Below are 18937 nucleotides of genomic sequence, written 5' to 3' on the forward strand. Positions count from 1 at the left end.
CTCTGTGCTGCTTGCCCTGCCAAGCAGTCCCTGGATGAGGTGTGACCCTGACCCCACCCTGCTCTCCAGTCAGCCCCACTCCGCCATGCTCTGAGACTAACAAAACTGTCTTGAAAAAAATAAAAATGGCACAATTTTGAGTGTTAAACATCTTTTCTTGGGTCTCAGGCAAACTCTCAGGGCTAAGGTCAGACTGCGTTTGGATGTGGTTTGAAGGGTTCTCAGCAGCCTCTGGCAGCAGTGCCGTGCTCCGAAGGGCCCAGGTCCAGGCAGGAGCAGTTGTGCAGGAGCAGGGGCTGCTGCTGGTGTCACGGGAAGGGGACAGAGGTGCCCTTTGTGCTGGGAATATGGAGAGGACAACGTTGCTGGGGCCAAAGCCTGCTTGGCTTTGCAGCCCCTGGGCTTGGCCATAAGAGCCCAAGCAGTGCAGGCGGCGGTACAGTCCCATGTCCTCCCTTGGGGACAGAAATTATTCACTCTTAACTGAGGCAGGCCATGACAACTCTTTAGCTATTGACAGGGGGGAGGAGCTGGGGTTTTTCACTCTGGAGAAGAGATGACTCCAGGGGGAACATGAGAGCCCCTTCCGGTGCCTAAAGGGGCTCCACATCGGCTGAAGAGGGGCTTTGGATGGCGCACAGTGACAGCACAAGGGATAACTGCTTTAAACTGACAGAGTTTTGGATTGGACACGAGGAAGAAATGCGCTGTGGCGAGGCACGGGGACCTGTTTCACAGAGCAGCTGCGGCTGCCCCGCTCCCGGCAGTGTCAGAGTCAAGCTCTGAGCACCCCGCTCCCGTGAGGGGGCAGGCCGGACCGCAGGGCCCCTAATGGCGGCAACCCCCAACTACATTTCCCGGCGTGCCGCGCGGCCGCCGCGCCTGCGCCCCGATTGGAAGCTTCCAGTCGGGGCGCGAGGTGGCTGCTGGGTAGAAGACGGGCGGTCCCTGAGGCGCCATTTTGTGGCGAGGCAGCGAGAGGGACTGCGCGGGTGTGCTCGGCGTGTGGTGCCGGATAGAGCTCTGCCGGGTGCCTGCGGATCCTGAGCGGCGCCATGGGCTCGGACAAGCGGTGAGCGGCGGCGGGAGGGCGAGGGGAGACGGGAGGAGGCGGGCAGTGGCGGGGGTCGCGGCGGGCGCTTCACGCTCTGAGCTCGGCCCGCTGTGCCCCGCAGGGTGAGCAGGACGGAGCGGAGCGGCCGCTACGGCTCTATCGTGGAGAGGGAGGACCGCGACGAGCGGGAGTCCCGCAGCCGGCGGAGGGACGACTACAAGCGGTCCAGTGAGGAGCGCCGCGGTGACCGCTATGATGATTATCGCGACTACGATAGCCGAGACTACGACAGCCGGGACTACGACAGCCGCGATAGCCGAGACTGCCGCGACTACGACAGCCGGGACTACGATAGTCGAGACAGCCGGGTCTGCCGAGACTACGACAGTCGCGACAGCCGCGATTGCCGGGACTACGATAGCCGAGACTGCCGCGACTACGACAGCCGGGACAGCCGAGACTACGACTGCCGGGACTACGACAGTCGGGACTGCCGGGACTACGACAGCCGCGATAGCCGCGACTACGATAGAGACTACGACAGCCGCGACTACGATAGCCCCGAGGTGAGCGGGGCGGGGGCCGGCTCTGCGGGGCACCGGGAGCGGGGTGGATCCTGCGGGCCGTGGGGAGCAGCCCCGGGCAGGCGGGCGGTGTCCGTGCCGCCCTCCCTCCGTCCGTCTGTCCGTCCGTGTGGCACTGTGGGGACACGCTGCGGGCAGTCGCGGTGGCTAACCCTGGGCGCTGGCTTCCAGAGGGAGCGGGAGCGCAGGAACAGCGACAAATCGGAGGACGGGTACCATTCCGATGGCGACTACGGCGAGCACGACTACAGGAACGATATTAACGATGAAAAAGAAAGCAAGACCATCATGTTGCGTGGGCTCCCCATCACGGTCACGGAGAACGATGTGAGTAGCCGGGCAGGGCCGTGCCGGAGCGGTTGCTGCCATTTTGTTGAGCCCGCATCATGGTGGCCTCTCTCCAGCGCTGTCGCGCTGCCATTTTGAGTCCTGAAAGCATTTAAACTCCCAGCGTTAAGTAATAGAGGTCAATTCAATGTTACAGTCCCTTTCAAACAGAACGAGCTGTGAATACTCGTTTTTTCGCAGATGCTTTCCCTAAGAGTGGATTTTAAACTGCTCTTTGCTGCTTTTCTGTGTGGGAGGGAAGAGGCAGGTTTTTATGCTGCTTCGCCCCGCTGCAGGGAGGGGGGAGGGGGACAGAGACAAAGAGGTGACAATCACAGTTTTTCTGGTCTTTATCGAGGCCAGAACTTGTGACCGATGGGGTCACACACAGTCACCGAGCTCCTTAGGCGAGCCCAGCCCCGCACAAAGCTGTTTTGTGTGGGCACAGCTGTGGGAGTCAAAATGGCTGCTGCCGGGCTGAGGGAGCAAGTACTGACGAGCTTGGTGCTTGCTTGTCTGACGTATTTATTAAAAAGATGTTAAAGCTTGAAGGTTTTCTTATCTATGGTAACTTTTTAGGGGTTTTTTTGCTTACCTTTTCTTCTTGGGGTATTTTGGTTACCAAGCCATAGTTATTTGTGGGGTAAAAGCTGAGCTCTCCCAGTTTGTTTTCAGTCAAGACTCCACCTCTGCCTCCGGTGTGTATATACACCTTAATTGCTAACACAGGGAATACATTGCACCATTTTTGCAATGGAGACCTTTTTGTTTTGCTTTTTTGTTGATTACTTGTTACTCTCCTGATGCTGAGGGTTCCTAATCACCATATACTGCTCTAACATTTTCATGAGTGTTTGAAATCAAATGTAGGTTCCTGCATACAAATTAGCCCAGTCAGACATTATACAGAACACTTTAGAGCAGTTCTTGTTTCTAGATACTGGTGTAGCTCTACAGTTGTGCAATATTTTTAGCATAATTGACATGAACGTTGAATTCTGGACCCAGAGTGCAGACAGTGCATCTTGGAACATAGAATTGAATTCTTACATTAACTTCTGGCTGTGTACACAATTCTCTTTTTTCTTCTCCATTTTTCATAAGAAAAATTGACTTGCATATCTGATATTATTTCCAGTCAGCATGTAAATGGGCAGCTTGAGATAAGTTTTGATTCTGCTGAGCAGCCCTGTTTCATCTATTGTAGTTTGAATTCTGTGAAAGCTGCTGAAAAACCTTGTGTCTTCTGCTCTAGAATAAGAGAATTTGTGTTTGTTTTTCCTCCATGCCTCTGCACAGTGGCTGAGGCTGCCATCTCTGTTACACTGGAAGAAATGACATTTCTTCAGCTTTTTCCTTGACACGTTCTTCACAAATCTACTTTATCCCGAAAAACCGATGGGAGTCAGCTAGATGATGAGCTCTTTAGCATGAGGCTTAGGAATACATTCATCATGGAGCCTTGCAGTGCAGGCTTCTTGTTTTTCAGTGCTAGGAGCAAAGGGTTTCTAGACATGCAGGGAGAGTTCTTTTTAAAATCTTGGGCTCATGCCCAGTCTTTGCCAAATCCTGACCAAATAATCTTGAGAACACACAATCGTAGGGATTGGGGTTCTGGGTGATTCAGTGTTCTGAGTGAGGATTACAGTTGGTTTAGTCTGTAGCAAAAGATTACGTGGACTTTGATGCTCATCAGTGCCCTGTTGGGTTCTCAGCAAATGTTTTGTTTGTCTTTGAGATCGTGTTGAAAACATTGTTTTGTGTATCTCTTTCATGGTACTGCAAGGTAGGTGGTTTCTGTGACTTTTGTCTGCCAAGTTATGAAAATTTTAACTGTTGGATCAAAATCTCCTACAGATTCGTGAGCTTATTGAGTCCTTTGAAGGTCCTCAGCCTGCAGACGTGAGGCTGATGAAAAGAAAGACAGGTGAGAGCTCTTAATCCAGTTTTTGACATCACCTTCCTCTTCCCCAGCCCAAAAGAGTATCCAGAATTGTCCCCAAACTGCAAGCACATGCAATAAAAAAAAAAAAAAGGTTTGCCATGGCTAAGGAATGTGGCTTTTTGGAAGACTTAGATAGCTGGTCAACATGTTAAAAGAAGTCTGTCTACAGGGGGTTTTGTTAACAGGTATTGGTAAGTAATAATAGTGTAAACCCATTTAATAGTATGTAGTGTGTTGCATGGTTACCCTTAAACGTGGATTCAGATGGAGTGAAATGTAGCCAGTTAAGGCAGCTTGGTTCCTTGCCATGGCAAAATAACGAGCAGATCCCAGCAGTTGACGTCGCATTTGTAAAGCTGCTTTGTCATGAAGTAATGAAGCAGTTGGAGAGAGATTCACCTGTTTTAAAGGAACTGACTAACACAAGTATCCCGTCTATATCTGAATGCTGTCTCTAGGTGTAAGCCGTGGTTTCGCCTTCGTGGAGTTTTATCACTTTCAAGATGCTACCAGCTGGATGGAAGCCAATCAGGTTGCTTCACTCACCAAGTCTAGATATTCCTGAAAATGGAACAAGTCTGTACAGTTTAATGAGAAAAAAAAAAAGGAAAAAATAGAGGTGGAAGGAGTGGTTTGTTCCATAACAGTGATTTAAAGAATAAAAGCTTTGTATATATTAAAATTTGTAACATATAAGACAAAATTAGGAGAGAAAGTTCTACTTTGGTAAATGGTGCCATTGTATTAAATGACTTTGTTTCCATTTAATTGGTTTATGAAGATTTGGCTAGCAGTTGTTAAAAAAGCCTAGCTTATTTCCACTTGATGTTTCCTTCTCTGTCAGAGAAAGCACCACATCTCTGTGTTGCATTGGTATTAACCCTGAAAGAGAAGTGTCAGTTCTTAGCAATAATCTGCTATCCCAGTTAAAGAGGGGGAACTGGCTCTTCTAGAGAAAAAAAGCATAATCATTTCAACTAAATTAGACAGACAGTGAGATCTCACGTCTGTTAGGCTCTGTATTTTGGCTTTTTTGTTACTGTGACTTGATAAGGAGCCAAAATGCAGTTAGAATCCCCTGGTTTGTTTTCCCATGAGATTTTCCTGTAGCACTAAAACAGTTTTGCTTGCTTTCACTACTTTTTTGAGTATTCATAACCTATTTTAAAAACAGAACTTAAAAATACTCTCAAAGCAATCAAAGTGACAAATCACGTGTTTTTTTCTTACACCTGAATATTTGATGCAGTGGTCCTATGACAACATTATGACTGGTTTTCTGCTCTGTTGATGTTGTAATAAAGAAATGGCACCATCATGGGATTCTTGGCAGTTCCAGCAGATGGAAGCTGTCATATGCCTTGTGCTGGAATAGTGTTTTGTGTGTCCCACACTATGGGTGAGATCCCCAGCCAGGGAGCAGCTTTCAAGTTCTGGTTTCCTGACATGCTGCTCAGTAGGGCAGGTGGCTACAGGGGAAGGACTAATACCAAGAAATTAATGCTGAGCATATTTTCAGAAATTGATTTTTTTTTAATATATACAAAGCTGTACTAATGCATAATTTATTGAAATACACTCAAATTCACTCCAGTAAGCAACCACCTTAGTAGTAGGGAAAACATAGCCTGTCCCCAGCAGCCGGGTTGCTGACTGTTAGATGACAGAACGATGTATTGCAACTATGCCAGCAGCCTTGTTTCTATGTGTGCACATCCAGTGAGTGCTGGGCCCTCCAACCCTCCCTCCTGCCGGTAGGAGCAATGGCTTTGCCCTGTTCAGTCGTGCAGAATGTGAGAGCCTTATTCATGCTACGTGCTAGATCTGTGTCAGACCCTGTTACCAGAAAAGCCACTGGTCCTGACACTGTGGTACCTCTGCAGAAAGCCAACCTACTGTAAAAATGGTTCTGCCGTTGCAGTGTCTGGGGTGTGGCCTCTAATACGCACTTCCTCACATGTGCTTCCACCTGTCTGACCAAAATATGTTGATAGCCATATTTTGAGAGGTCATTCTGCATACCCACGCTTGGCAAAGCGTGAGGCTGAGAGTCAAGGCTTCTTAATAGCTGTAAATTCCTAACTCCTCTGAAGTCAGAGTGAGAGGACATGCTGAAAGCATTATGAACTTTTCCTACCCCTGGAGAAGCTTCACGTGCAATCTAGTTACTCATTTTGGAGAGCTCTTGCCTGAATGAAGAACACAAACCTCTTGTGCAGGCTTCCAATTGAACTGATGCAGTAGTCAAATGAAACCACTCTTGAGTTATGTTTCGGTTGATGGCACTTGTAATCCAGCCTTCAAGAAGTCTAAGCAGGGTCCCTTTGGGAGGAATTACTGTATTTTCAAGGGGACACTTCTGAAGTGTGCTTGGAAAAATAAATCCAAATATGGTTAAAAGGTCTGGGGTGTTTGGAGTAGGGGACGAAGTGAAGCAGTCACCTAAGGACATGTTTAAAAAGTCTCTCAGTGCTATACCAGAAGTGAATAGAAATGTGGGGGCAAAGAGACTCCTAAAAATGTGTTAATCTGAATGCAGCAGATTAGGACTCTGTCTCCTTCGAGACACTTTCTGGTTCCATGTCAGCGTTTAGTGTTTGGCAGCTTTTTCTACACTCCCTGATTCTGTTTATCTTTGCTCCACATCCCATTCTCTTACTGCCCTCGTCCTCCTCTCTGCAGGATTGGATGGGCAGGGTGTAGGTGGCGGTGGTTGTCCTCCACATCCTCCCCATATGTTGTCCATTTAATTCAGGAGCACTGATTCCTCCGAAGGGTGCTCTGCCATGGGAAAATGGACATGTGTGTCTTGATACAGGAATAATTGAAACCACTTTTTTTGCAGAAAAAGCTGGTGATTCAAGGGAAGCAGATTGCAATGCACTACAGCAACCCAAGGCCTAAATTTGAGGACTGGCTCTGCAACAAGGTACAATGCATGTTTCTCTGTGAGAGTTTGTCTTGCTCTAGAGCTCACCACTTGCTCAGCGGTTTAAAGAGTGACACCTGAATCAAACCTACTCCTGCTCCCCATAAAGTTAAATTATTCTCCAGCATATGTTCTTTTCTAACACTGCTTTTTATAGTAGCATGCTTGGGATTGTAAGCCAAAGACTACACAGTTAAAATAACTAATTTGGGATGACTAGGGAGAAAGTAGCTGGGATGTTCTGAAAAGCTGTGATGCACATAAGGGTGGCTTTTGATGTTCCAGATTATTCTGGTGGGTTTAGCTTTGTTGTGTTACTTTGTGTGAATGTCTGGGTTTTGTTAGTGTACAGCAAATGCAGTGTTATTAAAATTACCCAGGTTCTTACTAGGTTTCTCTTGTTTGTCACAGTGCTGCCTGTACAACTTCAGAAGGAGGCTAAAATGCTTCCGCTGTGGAGCGGACAAATTTGGTACGTTACCATCATCTCTTTCGTGTCCAGTTGGTGGGAAACTTTCTGGCATACGTAGGAACCAGAGTTCCATGTAGGTCCTAGACTGGCTTATGAAATGCTGAGCTTGAAGTCAATGAACCATGTCTTGACTGAAATATTTTCTCTTCATGTGAAGATTCAGAGCAGGAGGTACCACCTGGGGCAGCAGAAGCCGTTCAGTCTGTGGATTATTACTGTGATAGTAAGTGATCTTTGACTTACTCTAGAATGTGAAATGTAAACACACGTACTAAAAACCCTTTCCGTACCTCAGCCTGCCAGCTGAAGGACTTGAAATGCTCTGCAAAGCCACGGTGTGCTCTGCTAATGTCATCCTTTTTCTCCCCAGCCATCATTCTTCGAAACATTGCTCCTCACACAGTTGTGGAATCCATCATGACTGCCTTGTCTCCATATGCATCTCTGGCAGTCAATAATATTCGTCTTATCAAAGACAAGCAGACTCAGCAGAACAGAGGCTTTGCATTTGTGCAGCTGTCTTCTGCCATGGTGAGGACTTTACTGGTGTTTTGGAGAGAAACAGCTGGTTAACTTCCTTCTCTCCATTGCAGCATTTAGAGCCCTGAGCTGTCTGAAGGATTGTCCCCCTTCAGAGTGTTGATGGATGCAGTGTGTCAAAGCTGATAATATGTAGCTGCAGTTTGAAAGGTGGTGGGATGTTGGGAGCACGTTGAAATCTATTTTGGTAGCAGAGTTCTGTTCTGGATTGCAGCCTAGCTTCATGTTTTGATTGCAGAAGTACTGGTGCAGGATCATACTTTTTGACAGATTATGAAATCTGGGGCATACAGTGTGGGATCAGGTGCATAGAGTTAGGCTTCTTCTACCTTGAGAATAGAGGAGGAGGCAGATGTTGCTCTTCAATGCAGCATCCATTAGGAGGGTGTAAGGACAGCAGAAACATTCTCAGGGATACATAAGGAGAGGGCAGTAGGGAGCAGCCATAAATCAAAACACAGGAAATGGCAGAGGTACGAGAAAAGCCTCCTGAGTTTCAGGGAGGTCATGTGCTGGCATGGGGTCCGTGAAGGGCAGTGAATCTGTTCCTGGATGTGCCTCTGAGGGATGTGGCATCTTGGTGGCTAGGTTAACCATAGGACTCAATGATTTTAAAGGTCCTTTCCAACTTGAATGATTCATTGAGTCTGTATATTAAACTCAAGGAGCAGTGTGATCTGTTTGGACCTGCTTTAATCAGAGGAAAGCAGGTAGTTGGATTAAAACAGGTCCTAATCTCAGTTTTTGCTGATGACCCATTTGGAGTAGTTTGTGTCTTGATAAAGCTAAGCTTTTGAAGCATATTTAATACTTAGTGACCCAGGGAAAGGCTCAGTATTTTCGCATGGGCTGTTAGGGGTCTCACTGTGCTCTTCTGCATGTGTGTAATGTGAGGAGATGGAGGTGTTTTTACATCTTTAGCTTTTCAATGGCTCTGCATGGAAAGGTGGAGTTTGGAGGACTTCTGGATCCCCCACAGTAAACTGTCCTTCATAATAATAAGGTTTTTTTTTTGTAGGATGCTTCTCAACTGCTACAGATTTTACAAAGTCTTCAGCCACCGTTAAAAATTGATGGCAAAACAATTGGTGTTGACTTTGCAAAGAGTGCCAGAAAGTGAGTGTGACAGCAGTCATTTGCATTTTTGTTTTTTTGCCTTTTTTTTTTATTCACATACCCACCCCTTCCCTGTATATTGGATGGTTTCTTCTTGTCACCCACGCTTTTATTAAGCTTGTTCTAACTCCAAAGTTTTGCTTCCCATAAGTCACTTGTGTTGCAAGCATCCTGCTCTTCACTGTGTACTGGCAGAGTGAAAACAGGGTTCCCCACACCCCTGCTTCCAGTGCTCTGAGGATAACACCATAACTGTTTGTGTGCACAGCACATTTGTTTCCTTGGAGACCTTCTGACTTGTTACTGACTCTACAACAATGAACTTGAAGTTCCTGTACTTGCCAAGCAATGTTTTGGCTCATTCATTACATTCTGAATGTTTTATAACTGCCAAGAAATCCATGTGTGAGGGCACACTCCACCTCCTTGCATGGGGAGACACTTCAGTAAGAAGCAGTACTTACTCAGGTGCCTGATCTTTGTGATTGCAGAGACCTGCTTCTCCCAGACGGTAACAGAGTCAGCGCCTTCTCTGTGGCGAGTACAGCCATTGCTGCAGCTCAGTGGTCATCCACTCAGGTATCATTTGGAGACTGTTACTCATAGTCCTGCTTTCCTGAACATTAAAATGCAGACCATGTAATTGCCCTGCAGGCCACCTGCTTGCTTCAGTTGTTTGATGGCAGATTCAGCCATGACAGATCTGGTCCATGCACAATCTGTTTGGAGCCTAGGCAGTGGGGTGCATGAAATTATTTAATAAAGTTGTTTACTTACCCCTGACAAATATTATCTTTGTGAATTTCAGCCACAGACTGGAGAGGGCAGCACCCTTGACTACAGCTATCTCCAGTCAGGACAGGATGGATACTCACAGTATGCTCAGGTTAGTAGTAAGAGATGGTGCTCTAAGGAGTAGGTTGTCATAATTTGGGTATGCAGATTGTTCACCTTGTGTTGTCATTTCATTTCCCTTTACAGTATTCCCAGGATTATCAGCAGTACTACCAAAATCAAGGAGGAGTGTTGGACACAGACACAGCTACCATATCAGGTACTGCTTCCAGCATCTTAGAAGTATTGTTTGTAATGATAGTTTTGTAGTAGTATTTTGCCTATTTTTGTTGTTTTGCTGTACAGAAGAAGACTTGGCTCATTTTGCTCTTAGGATGTCTGAATGAGGATGTATTACTAAAGAACTGTAACAGGTTTGTTGAAGTGGAACCTGTCATGCAAGATGAGAGAGAAGCCTTCATTTCAGACTATTGACAAAGGCCTTGAACTTATGCTAGCAGTGTAAGCAGCTCTAGCAATGCTCAGCACTAACAGCTCTAGAGGCCAGAAATTGCTGACTTTGGGAGCAGAATGTTTCCTCCTGAAAAGGAAACTATTCCTTGTCTGGGTACAAGATACCCACTGTGTATCTATCTCCTTTAGAACATTTATTGCCTTGTTTGGCTGCTGGAGCTGGAATTAGTAGCTGAAACTATAAACAAAGTAATTTTAGTCCTAGGATGCAGTAGTTTTACAAATCAGTTGGTTTATGCATTGCTGCTCTCTTTGGCAGGAGCTCCGGTCACTACAACAACAGCTGCAGTCGTGTCCCAGAGCCCTCAGCTCTATAATCAGCAGACAAACTCACCTGACTCTCCGGTAATTACAGCACTGATGAGTCCTTGCTTTCAAAGCCTGGGATATGTGGCTTAGCTGTTGTAGCCTTTGATTTTTTAAGTGGGTGGTACAGCAAAGCTTCTGAGTGTCCGTGGGTTAGTCACAGTGCTTGTGGTCATAAGTCACCTGCCATTTCTTCTTTGGGGTGGTTTTGTTCTTTGCTGAAGGTGAGTGCCAGGCATGCTGGTGAGGAGGAGTTAGCTGTCGTATGCGTAGGGTGCGCTGCTCACGCCTTGGCTCGCTGTCCTTGTTTTCTTGGTGACAGATTTTCTAATTGAGGTTTGTGGTTTGGGTTTTTTTCAGACACAATCAGCACCACCTACCACTAGCACTCAGGCACAGGCAGCTCCTCCAACTGGCGTGGTGCCTGGAACCAAGTATGGTAAGTGCTCGGGAGCTGCTCTTGGGGACAGTTTCTGTCACTGTAGCAATAAAACTCTGCTTTGGCCAAGTGCTCCATCACCCTGTCATGGTGAAGCTGCCCCTGGAGAGCGTTGGCTGCACGGGTGGTTAAGAGCCCTTTACAGACGTGTCTGCTGTTGTGGCTGCTATAATCTCCGAATTTTACCTGAAATGTAGAAAGATACCTGTCTGAATTCGTCTGGAACGACCATGTCCCACGCTTTAATTTTTTTACAGCTGTCCCTGATACTTCCACCTACCAATATGATGAATCTTCAGGATATTATTATGATCCTATAACAGGGCTCTACTATGATCCTAATTCCCAGGTAAACACAAGTTCTTCCCACATGTCTTAACTGTTAAGGTCCATTAGTTTCCTATCTCTCATCATACGAGTGACATTTGAAGTGCACAACATACCAAATGTTGCGGATAACTCTCAGCAGTGTGTATAGGGCTGGGACTTGATTTCCCTCTGGTATAGCCCTGCATTTTTCTCTCCTTTTCCTTAATTTTCCTCCACATTTGGCCCATATAGGATTAGCACTTGTCACAGCCACTGTATCTGAGCTATCTTGTTGCGGAGTGCCCAGCCAAGTGCACCCAGCTCTGGGCTCTGGTGGGTCGTCTCCTGGGAGAAGCAAAAGATTCTCCATAGTGCTGTTGGGCAGAACTGCTGTGTTTGGGGACAGAGGCTTCAGCCATTTCCTGCCTTTCGACTCCTCTCTGGAGTCTGCAAAACTTGTTTGGACTCCACAAAACATCTTCCCGTGTGGTGCAGTAGTGTGAATCAGCTTGTTTGGGTTCTCCCGTGGACACTGAGCTTGTGTGAGGTGTTTAACTGTCTGCCTCTCCTTCCCTCTGGCAGTACTACTACAATGCCTTAACCCAGCAGTACCTGTACTGGGATGGCGAGAAGGAGACCTACATGCCTGCAGCAGAAGGTGTCACGTACCAACAGACAGCTACCACAACCACCACCAAAGAAGTGAAGGAGAAGAAAGAGAAGCCTAAAAGTAAAACAGCCCAACAGGTAAGAGACAGAATGGGATCATAACTGGGATGAAGTCTTCTCTGTGGAACAGGATATTTCTCCTTTCTCATGAGAAAGGAAATCCTAGGTTATTCAGTGGGGTGCATGCTTTCAATTTGCAGGCACTGTAGGGGGACTGAGGAGAGGTGGAGTTGGCATGGCTTCAGTACAGAAATAAGCTCTGCATAGGAGGAGTGCTTATGGAGTCCTGCCAGGATCAGTGGGAGTATAACTGAGCCATCACATAGAGGATTAGCTTGATAAGAAGGGTTTGTACAGTAAAAGCAGCAAGCTGTGTTATCTTTGAACACTGTATACAGGGAAACACCTGCACTACATCCAGTGTTCTGTGGTTTAAAAATAAAAGGTAGTGGGTTGACTTGTTCTGAAACTGCATGTGAGATTGAATGGGTGTCATGAGAGATTGATTGCTTTGAGAGGAGCTGTGTGAGCAAACCACTCTGCATTTCAGATTGCTAAAGACATGGAGCGCTGGGCAAAGAGTTTGAACAAGCAGAAAGAGAACTTCAAGAATAGCTTCCAGCCACTGAGTACCAGGGAGGAGGAGCGGAAGGAGTCAGCAGCTGCAGATGCAGGCTTTGCCCTCTTTGAGAAAAAGGTGAAGGTGCTGGCAGTGGTGTGTGGTGGGGTTCCTGTGACAGAGAGCTCTGTGCTCATGGCATTCTTTTCTCATCCAGGGAGCTCTGTCTGAGCGACAGCAGATCTTGCCAGAGGTGTTGAAAAATGGGGACGATGAAAATCCACTAAAGGTGAGTATGGTAGAGGAACTCTAGCCAATACTTGCTTTCCAACCTGGATTTCCCTGGCATTACCTGTAAAAAGTGGTGCTGATGATTGCAGCAGTGTGGTGCAAGTGCAGCAAATGCAGTGACTAAGATACACTTAGGACAGCTGTGGTTCTTCTTAGCCATGAGCTCAGTTGGGGTTTTGAGGTTTCTGCATAGGCTGTACTTAGAAGTACTGTTTGGCTAATGAGAACCGTCTTCCAGCTGCTGTGGTATGTACTTCTTCTGAGTTGCAGTACTTCAAAGTGTGAGCCCAGTACTTAATAAAATTGGGACCCTGCAGCAGAAGTGGCAGAGAAAGCTGAAACACCTTTGTTTCAGTCTTCACTGCCAAGGCCAGCTGTCAGGAATCCGTGACGCAGGGGAACATGGGAAAAAGAGCTAGCACTGAGAGTGACTGAGCAGTGGAAGGTTTCCTAGAGAGACTCTGGAATCTCCTTTCCTAGAGATGCTCAGAGGTCATCAGGACACAGTCCTGAGCAGTATGTGCTGGGGGACCCTGCTTAAGCAGGAGGGTTGGACTGGATGACCTCCAGCGGTCCTCTCCAACCTCAGGCATTCTGTGATTTCATCCTCAGTAGTGGGAGCATGCTGTCCTCCTGAGATACACATCTACAGCCTTTGTTCCCTCTGTGCTCTCTGAACTGTGGCACTCTGGCACTCCCCTAATGCTGTCTTTCCTTTTCAGCGTGGCCTTGTGGCTGCCTACAGCGGTGACAGCGATAATGATGAGGACTTGCTGGAAAGAATGGAGAATGAGGAGGAGAAGCTGACTGACTGGAAGAAGATGGCTTGTCTGCTGTGTAGAAGGCAGTTCCCAAACAAAGATGCTCTGATTCGTCACCAGCAGCTCTCTGACTTGCACAAGGTAGTTACACTATGGAAATACTGGGTTGTCATAATTCAGTGTGTAAACCAAAACCATGAGGCATGTTGCTGTTTGGAAAACTGTTTTTCTTAAAGCAAAAATCTGCAGGTGGATTGTTGCTCTCCCAAAAGTCAGCTACTTCATTTAAGAACTGTTGTGCATTTCATGTTGTTAAAGTGAATCTTCCTTCTTTTTTCAGCAAAACATGGATATCTATAGGAGATCAAAGCTTTCCGAGCAGGAACTTGAAGCCTTGGAGCTACGTGAGAGAGAGGTCAGTGTTGAGATGAGCAGATGAGTAGCTAATGGAAAACCTGTGCACAGGTGATCTGTTGAGCTCTACTTATCCTGATGCACGTCACTCGAGATAATCCTTGTAAGCCAGCCCCTTTTCCAGTCAAGGTTCAGAGCTGCCCTGTTAGATGGAGAGAAGTGTCCTGTATCCCACAGATCTGGCTTAGCATGGAAGGCTCATTCCACCTCTGGCTCAGGGCTGCCAGGCTGGAACTAGAGACCTGCAAGTCTCTTTGTGCCCCATTGCTGGTGAGGCTCATTCCACCTCCAGCTCAGGGCTGCCAGGCTGATAGAGACCTGCAAGTCTCTTTGTGCCCCATTGCTGGTTCAGATCGTGCTCCAGGGACTTGGCTCTTGGGCTCTGCTGTTAGTGGGCTGCAGTCTGCAGCATTCTGCAGTAGCAGGCATTCATCTGACTCACATAGCTCAGAGCTGAACAGAAGTGTCTTGAAATGCATGCTGACTGCAGTTGCTTTGTGCAGATGAAATACAGAGACAGAGCGGCTGAGAGGCGGGAGAAGTACGGCATCCCCGAGCCGCCGGAGCCCAAGCGCAAGAAGGTCTACGATGCAGGCACAGTGTATGTATCTGAGAGCCCCTCAGCAATGCCTCAGTGCACTGTGAGCAGCGTGGGTGACCTGTTAACTCTTCTTCCTGCAGGAATTACGAGCAGCCCACCAAAGATGGCCTTGACAACAGTAATATAGGGAACAAGATGCTGCAGGCCATGGGCTGGAGGGAAGGTTCAGGCTTGGGAAGAAAATGCCAGGGCATCACAGCACCCATTGAGGTGAGTAAAGGGAGATGTCACCTTGAGGAGGTTTGGTGCCTTTGTTTTTTTCTTGTTTAACCAGAAGCACTTGCTGCTGAAGGGCTCTGAAGGAATAAACTGCCAGCCGCTGCAAAGCTGCCTCTCTTTATGTTGGCTCCTGCTCGTGTTTGTCCCATTGGATGCTGAAGCAGAGGCATGGCTGTGCCTTCCTCCCTTTGGCATTTGCCTCCTGAGGCACTGTGGACCCAGTACACCAAGAGGGGCTGCCTTCCCTCCAGTTGTTGCCTTTCGTGGCCTTGCCTGTGCTCCAGCTTGTGCTGTTAGGAAGTGCTCTGTGCAGTTGGAGTGGGGCCAGCGTAGTGTGAGGTGTGGGTTGTTACAGGTGCTCCAGTCACAGGTGTCATGGCTGTAGCCATCCCCAGGGAAGCTGGCTGCATTGATGGGATTTGTGGTGGTGCCCTCGTGGTGCTTTGGCCGAGCTGAAGTGTGTCTCTATTCCCTTGCAGGCCCAGGTACGAATGAGGGGAGCTGGCTTGGGAGCCAAGGGCAGCTCCTACGGCGTCTCCACGGCGGATTCGTACAAAGACGCGGTGCGGAAAGCCATGTTCGCTCGCTTCACGGAGATGGAGTGACCCCTCTGGCCTGCAAGCACTTCTTGTTAGCAAGAACTGACTGTTAAACTCCGTAGCCTTGGTGACCTGGCTGTATCCTGGCTTTGGTTTAGAGTTGACCATTTCATTCCCTTGGACGTTGTTCCCTGCTCAGCATGTAACAAACACTTCCATGAGCAGATTGTTTGAACTGACTCGACTTCATGCTGGAGAGCTCCTGGTTAGACCAAAGGGGATGGCTGATCTTTATATGGTCGTGTATATAGTGTAATGTATTCTGTGTTATAGCATGTTGTCCAGGTGCTGCTCCTGCCCCCTGGAGCAGCAGCAGGACCTGTTAGCTGTGCTTTCAAACTGTCTCTGCTCTCCTTTTGTTGTATTGTCTGTCTGTTTTTTTGGAGAATTTTCCTGTACATTTTGTATGATACATCTTTGTATAGACTTTTTGAAGACTTTGATTCTAGTTGCCAATTTGGCTCATTTCCAAATGAAATACATCAAAAAATATCCTATTTCTGTTTCTCGGTGGGTGAATGAAGAATTAAGTTGCCAATGCTACTTGTCCTTTCTGTCATTCTACTTCTTCCTTTATGAGACTTCATCCTGGAGTCCTGGAGTCTCCGTTCCAGCTCTCCACTCGCCTCCCTCCTTTCATCCCTGTGCTGTGCCTTGTTCTCCGCATCTTTCTCATAGCTCCAGCATGGATGGTGGCTGGTGGAGCATCAGATCTCTCTGCAGCCCTTCTTCCCATCACTGTAGGAGCAGGAGAGGTGCAGCAGCAGTGTGCACTTGCCCAGGAGCCCTGGGTGTTACCTGCTGGCCCTTTGGTGGGCAGGGAGGAGAGTGACACATGTGGCACCTCTGGGAGGGTTCATGTGTCCACCTCGGCTGCTTGTGGCTGCCTCCATGCTGTGGGGGAGCTGTGGCAGGCTGGGTGATGGGAGGACGAGGTTCCCTAGAGGTGTCCTGCAGCTGTCCCATTGCTGCCTTTGTGTCCTCTGCCTGTGCTGTGCCTTGTTCACACTCCTCTTGGCAGGAGCCAGGATAATCAGAGCCCATCTTGGCCCCGAGCTCTGCCTTTGCTGATGCTGTTGGCTGGGGTCTTGCTCAGCCTCCACACAAAGCTGAGCCAGCAGTGGGTTTATAGGAAGAGGGGTGGGATGAAGCAGGAGCAGCTTCACCATTCACACTTTGTGCCAAGCCCTTCTAGGGATCAAGGCCAGCATCCTCTGGCTGCTTTTTGGAATGGGTGAATCCTGCTTTGCCGGCTGCTGCAGCTGCACCTCTGCCCCTGTTGCCCCTGTAGCACTGTCAGGCCCCTGCCTGGTTTTTGAGGGGTGCCTGGCTTGGGAAGAGCCAAGGTGGGGAATGTCCCCACCCTGCATCAGGGCTCGGGGACCCTGCCGGCGTGGCCGGGCCGTTCCACCAGGTGGCAGCGTGGCCCAGCCTGAGCCTTGGAGTGTTTCCTGGGCCGGGCTGCCGAGCATCGCTGGGGCTCCAGGGCTTCTCCCTGGCGTGTGACATTCCCTCTTCGGCTCCGCAGAGGAAGACGAAACCTGCAAGTGACAGCTCCCCCCCGGGTGATGAGGGGAAGGCAGCCCTGGTGCACTACGAAGGGGCCCCGTGTGCTTTTGGCAGCCTCCCTCACTCCCTCCCTCCCTCCCTCCCTCCCTGCGTGTCCCGGCTGGCGACACTGAAGTGCTTTGCTGCTCTGGGCTGTAAATGGGGGGGTTTGTTTCCCAGCAGGTGGGTTCAATGGATCGATAAAGTGCATTTGTGTAGCTCAGCTTCTTCCCAGCTCATCGATCCCTGTCCCAGTGCACCCTCCTGCCAGGGGTGATGCTGCGGGCACGGGGGGAGGGCGTGCAGCGGGCACAGCACTGTTCTTCTGTCAGATTCACTCCTTCCTTGCTGCAGCCAAGTGCTGCCCCAGTGCCAGGAGCTGAGCAGCCCCAGCTGGTCCCTCCTGCAGAACAGTTGCAGTGGGGAGCCAGGAGCATGCTGTGGGGACACAGGGATCTGCTGGTGGGGATAACTGCTAGAACAGGATGCCCAAAGCAGGCTCCCTTCCTGGGGCAAGGCTTTAGTGGGGTCCTGGGCTTGCAGCCACCCCCTCTTGTTGGATGGGTTAAAGCCCACCTTCCTGGGCTAAGGCACTGCTGCTGGGTGCACAGGGAACAAGAGAAGCTGGGGGGAAGGGGTTTGCAGCCCCCCCACTCCCAGGCGTGCCCCTGAGCCCCATGCCAGGCGCTGGAGCAGGGCATGGAGGCACTGCTGCCTGCCAGCACCCGCGCCTCCAATTTAGGCAGCACGGCGCGGCTGTGCGTGACTGAATGCACCGTGGCCCACAGCCTTCAGAGGGACACGGTGTCCCTGCCTCCCCGGGGACCGACCTCTGTGGGGGCGGGAGGAGAAGCCCTGGGATGGGGCCAGCCCCAGAAGTGTGCAGTGACAAGGCAGGATCCCCCCCGGAGCAAGGGGGGGAGCTGCCTTGGGCACGGCTTGCAGGGCTGCCAGTGCGCCGGTCCCGCTGGGGCTGAGCAGCTGAGCCTGAGCCAGGATGCCCCAAAAAGGTGCCAGGCCACTGTTGAAACGCTGGGGGGCTGAAGCTGGTTCCTCCAGGAGTGCAGAGGGACACAGCAGACTCGAGAGAGGCTTGTGTAGCTGGGCAGTGCCAGGAGATGCAGCTCAGTCCCTGGATGAGCAGAGCTTCACTGCACTCCTGTGCCTCGGTTTCCCTGTCACTGAGCAGCCACAAGGGCTCTCTGTGGCTGACAATGGAAAAGTAAAGGCACCATGCCCCAGAGCAGGTGGAGAGCCCAGGCTAGGGAGGAAGGGGGGACACTCAAAGGGACCCTGTGCCCTTTGCTGTGGGAAATAGGTACATGAGAGCAGGACTGCAGCCAAGGACTCCTTCCAGGCACAGGGCAGCTGCAGGATGACTTTTTTGGGCCTTGGCTCCAACAGGCCTGCAGCTCCTTCCAGCACCTGCAATATGCAGAATCTGAGGCCCCTGTTGGAGTAGTTACAAAGTTTGGGATTTTTCTGGCTGACTTTCAGCATTATTAATATTAAAACTCCCAAGCCTGCTATGCCCTGGCTTTCCGGGAGGCCTTTGGAGCTCCTGCATGCTAATTGAAGCGAGGAAAGCAGCCAAGTCATCAGTGTGAACAGCTTTCCTCCTGAGTATTCCTTAATCGCTGGAGTTACCAACCCGTGGCAGAGCTCAGCACTCTCCATGGCCAGCCCCAGGCCTGCCTGGTTCTCCTGCACTGTCACTGAAATTCTGCTTGCAGGCAGGAGCACATCCTTGTGCCACTGTTTGGGGCTGCCAGAGGCCCCAGGACTCTGTGTGGATGGGGTTGGCTTTCCTGCAATCCCCTGGCCAAAAAAGTCTCCCGTGCCCAGCAGGACAGGCATGGAGAGAACAGGGACCTGGGTTGTGCTCATGCTGAGTCAGTGAAAGCCAGGCACCCACAGCTCCATGGGGTTTGTACCCTGGTGCCAAAA

General features: G+C 49.4%; 1 protein-coding gene across 2 annotated transcripts; it reads left to right on the forward strand.

Moving 5' to 3' along the window:
• Positions 1–916: 916 nt before the first annotated feature.
• Positions 917–15980, forward strand: RBM5 (RNA binding motif protein 5). Of its 2 annotated transcripts, XM_039733992.1 has the most exons (24): positions 917–1072; positions 1176–1620; positions 1810–1965; positions 3823–3892; positions 4369–4442; positions 6756–6839; positions 7251–7311; positions 7469–7534; positions 7682–7842; positions 8870–8967; positions 9459–9546; positions 9776–9853; positions 9949–10021; positions 10535–10620; positions 10942–11020; positions 11278–11369; positions 11912–12076; positions 12549–12695; positions 12775–12846; positions 13571–13750; positions 13950–14024; positions 14527–14624; positions 14705–14834; positions 15323–15980. In XM_039733992.1, the coding sequence occupies exons 1-24, from the start codon at positions 1056–1058 to the stop codon at positions 15446–15448; spliced, it is 2721 nt and encodes a 906-aa protein (XP_039589926.1). In that variant the 5' UTR covers positions 917–1055; the 3' UTR covers positions 15449–15980. The 2 variants fall into 2 exon arrangements, with proteins under 2 accessions (XP_039589926.1, XP_039589927.1); XM_039733993.1 differs by lacking the exons at positions 3823–3892; positions 4369–4442.
• Positions 15981–18937: the final 2957 nt, after the last annotated feature.

This window comes from Passer montanus, unplaced genomic scaffold (genome assembly GCF_014805655.1).
Source record: "Passer montanus isolate IOZ18808 unplaced genomic scaffold, ASM1480565v1 scaffold9, whole genome shotgun sequence".
NCBI classification, from domain to species: domain Eukaryota; kingdom Metazoa; phylum Chordata; class Aves; order Passeriformes; family Passeridae; genus Passer; species Passer montanus.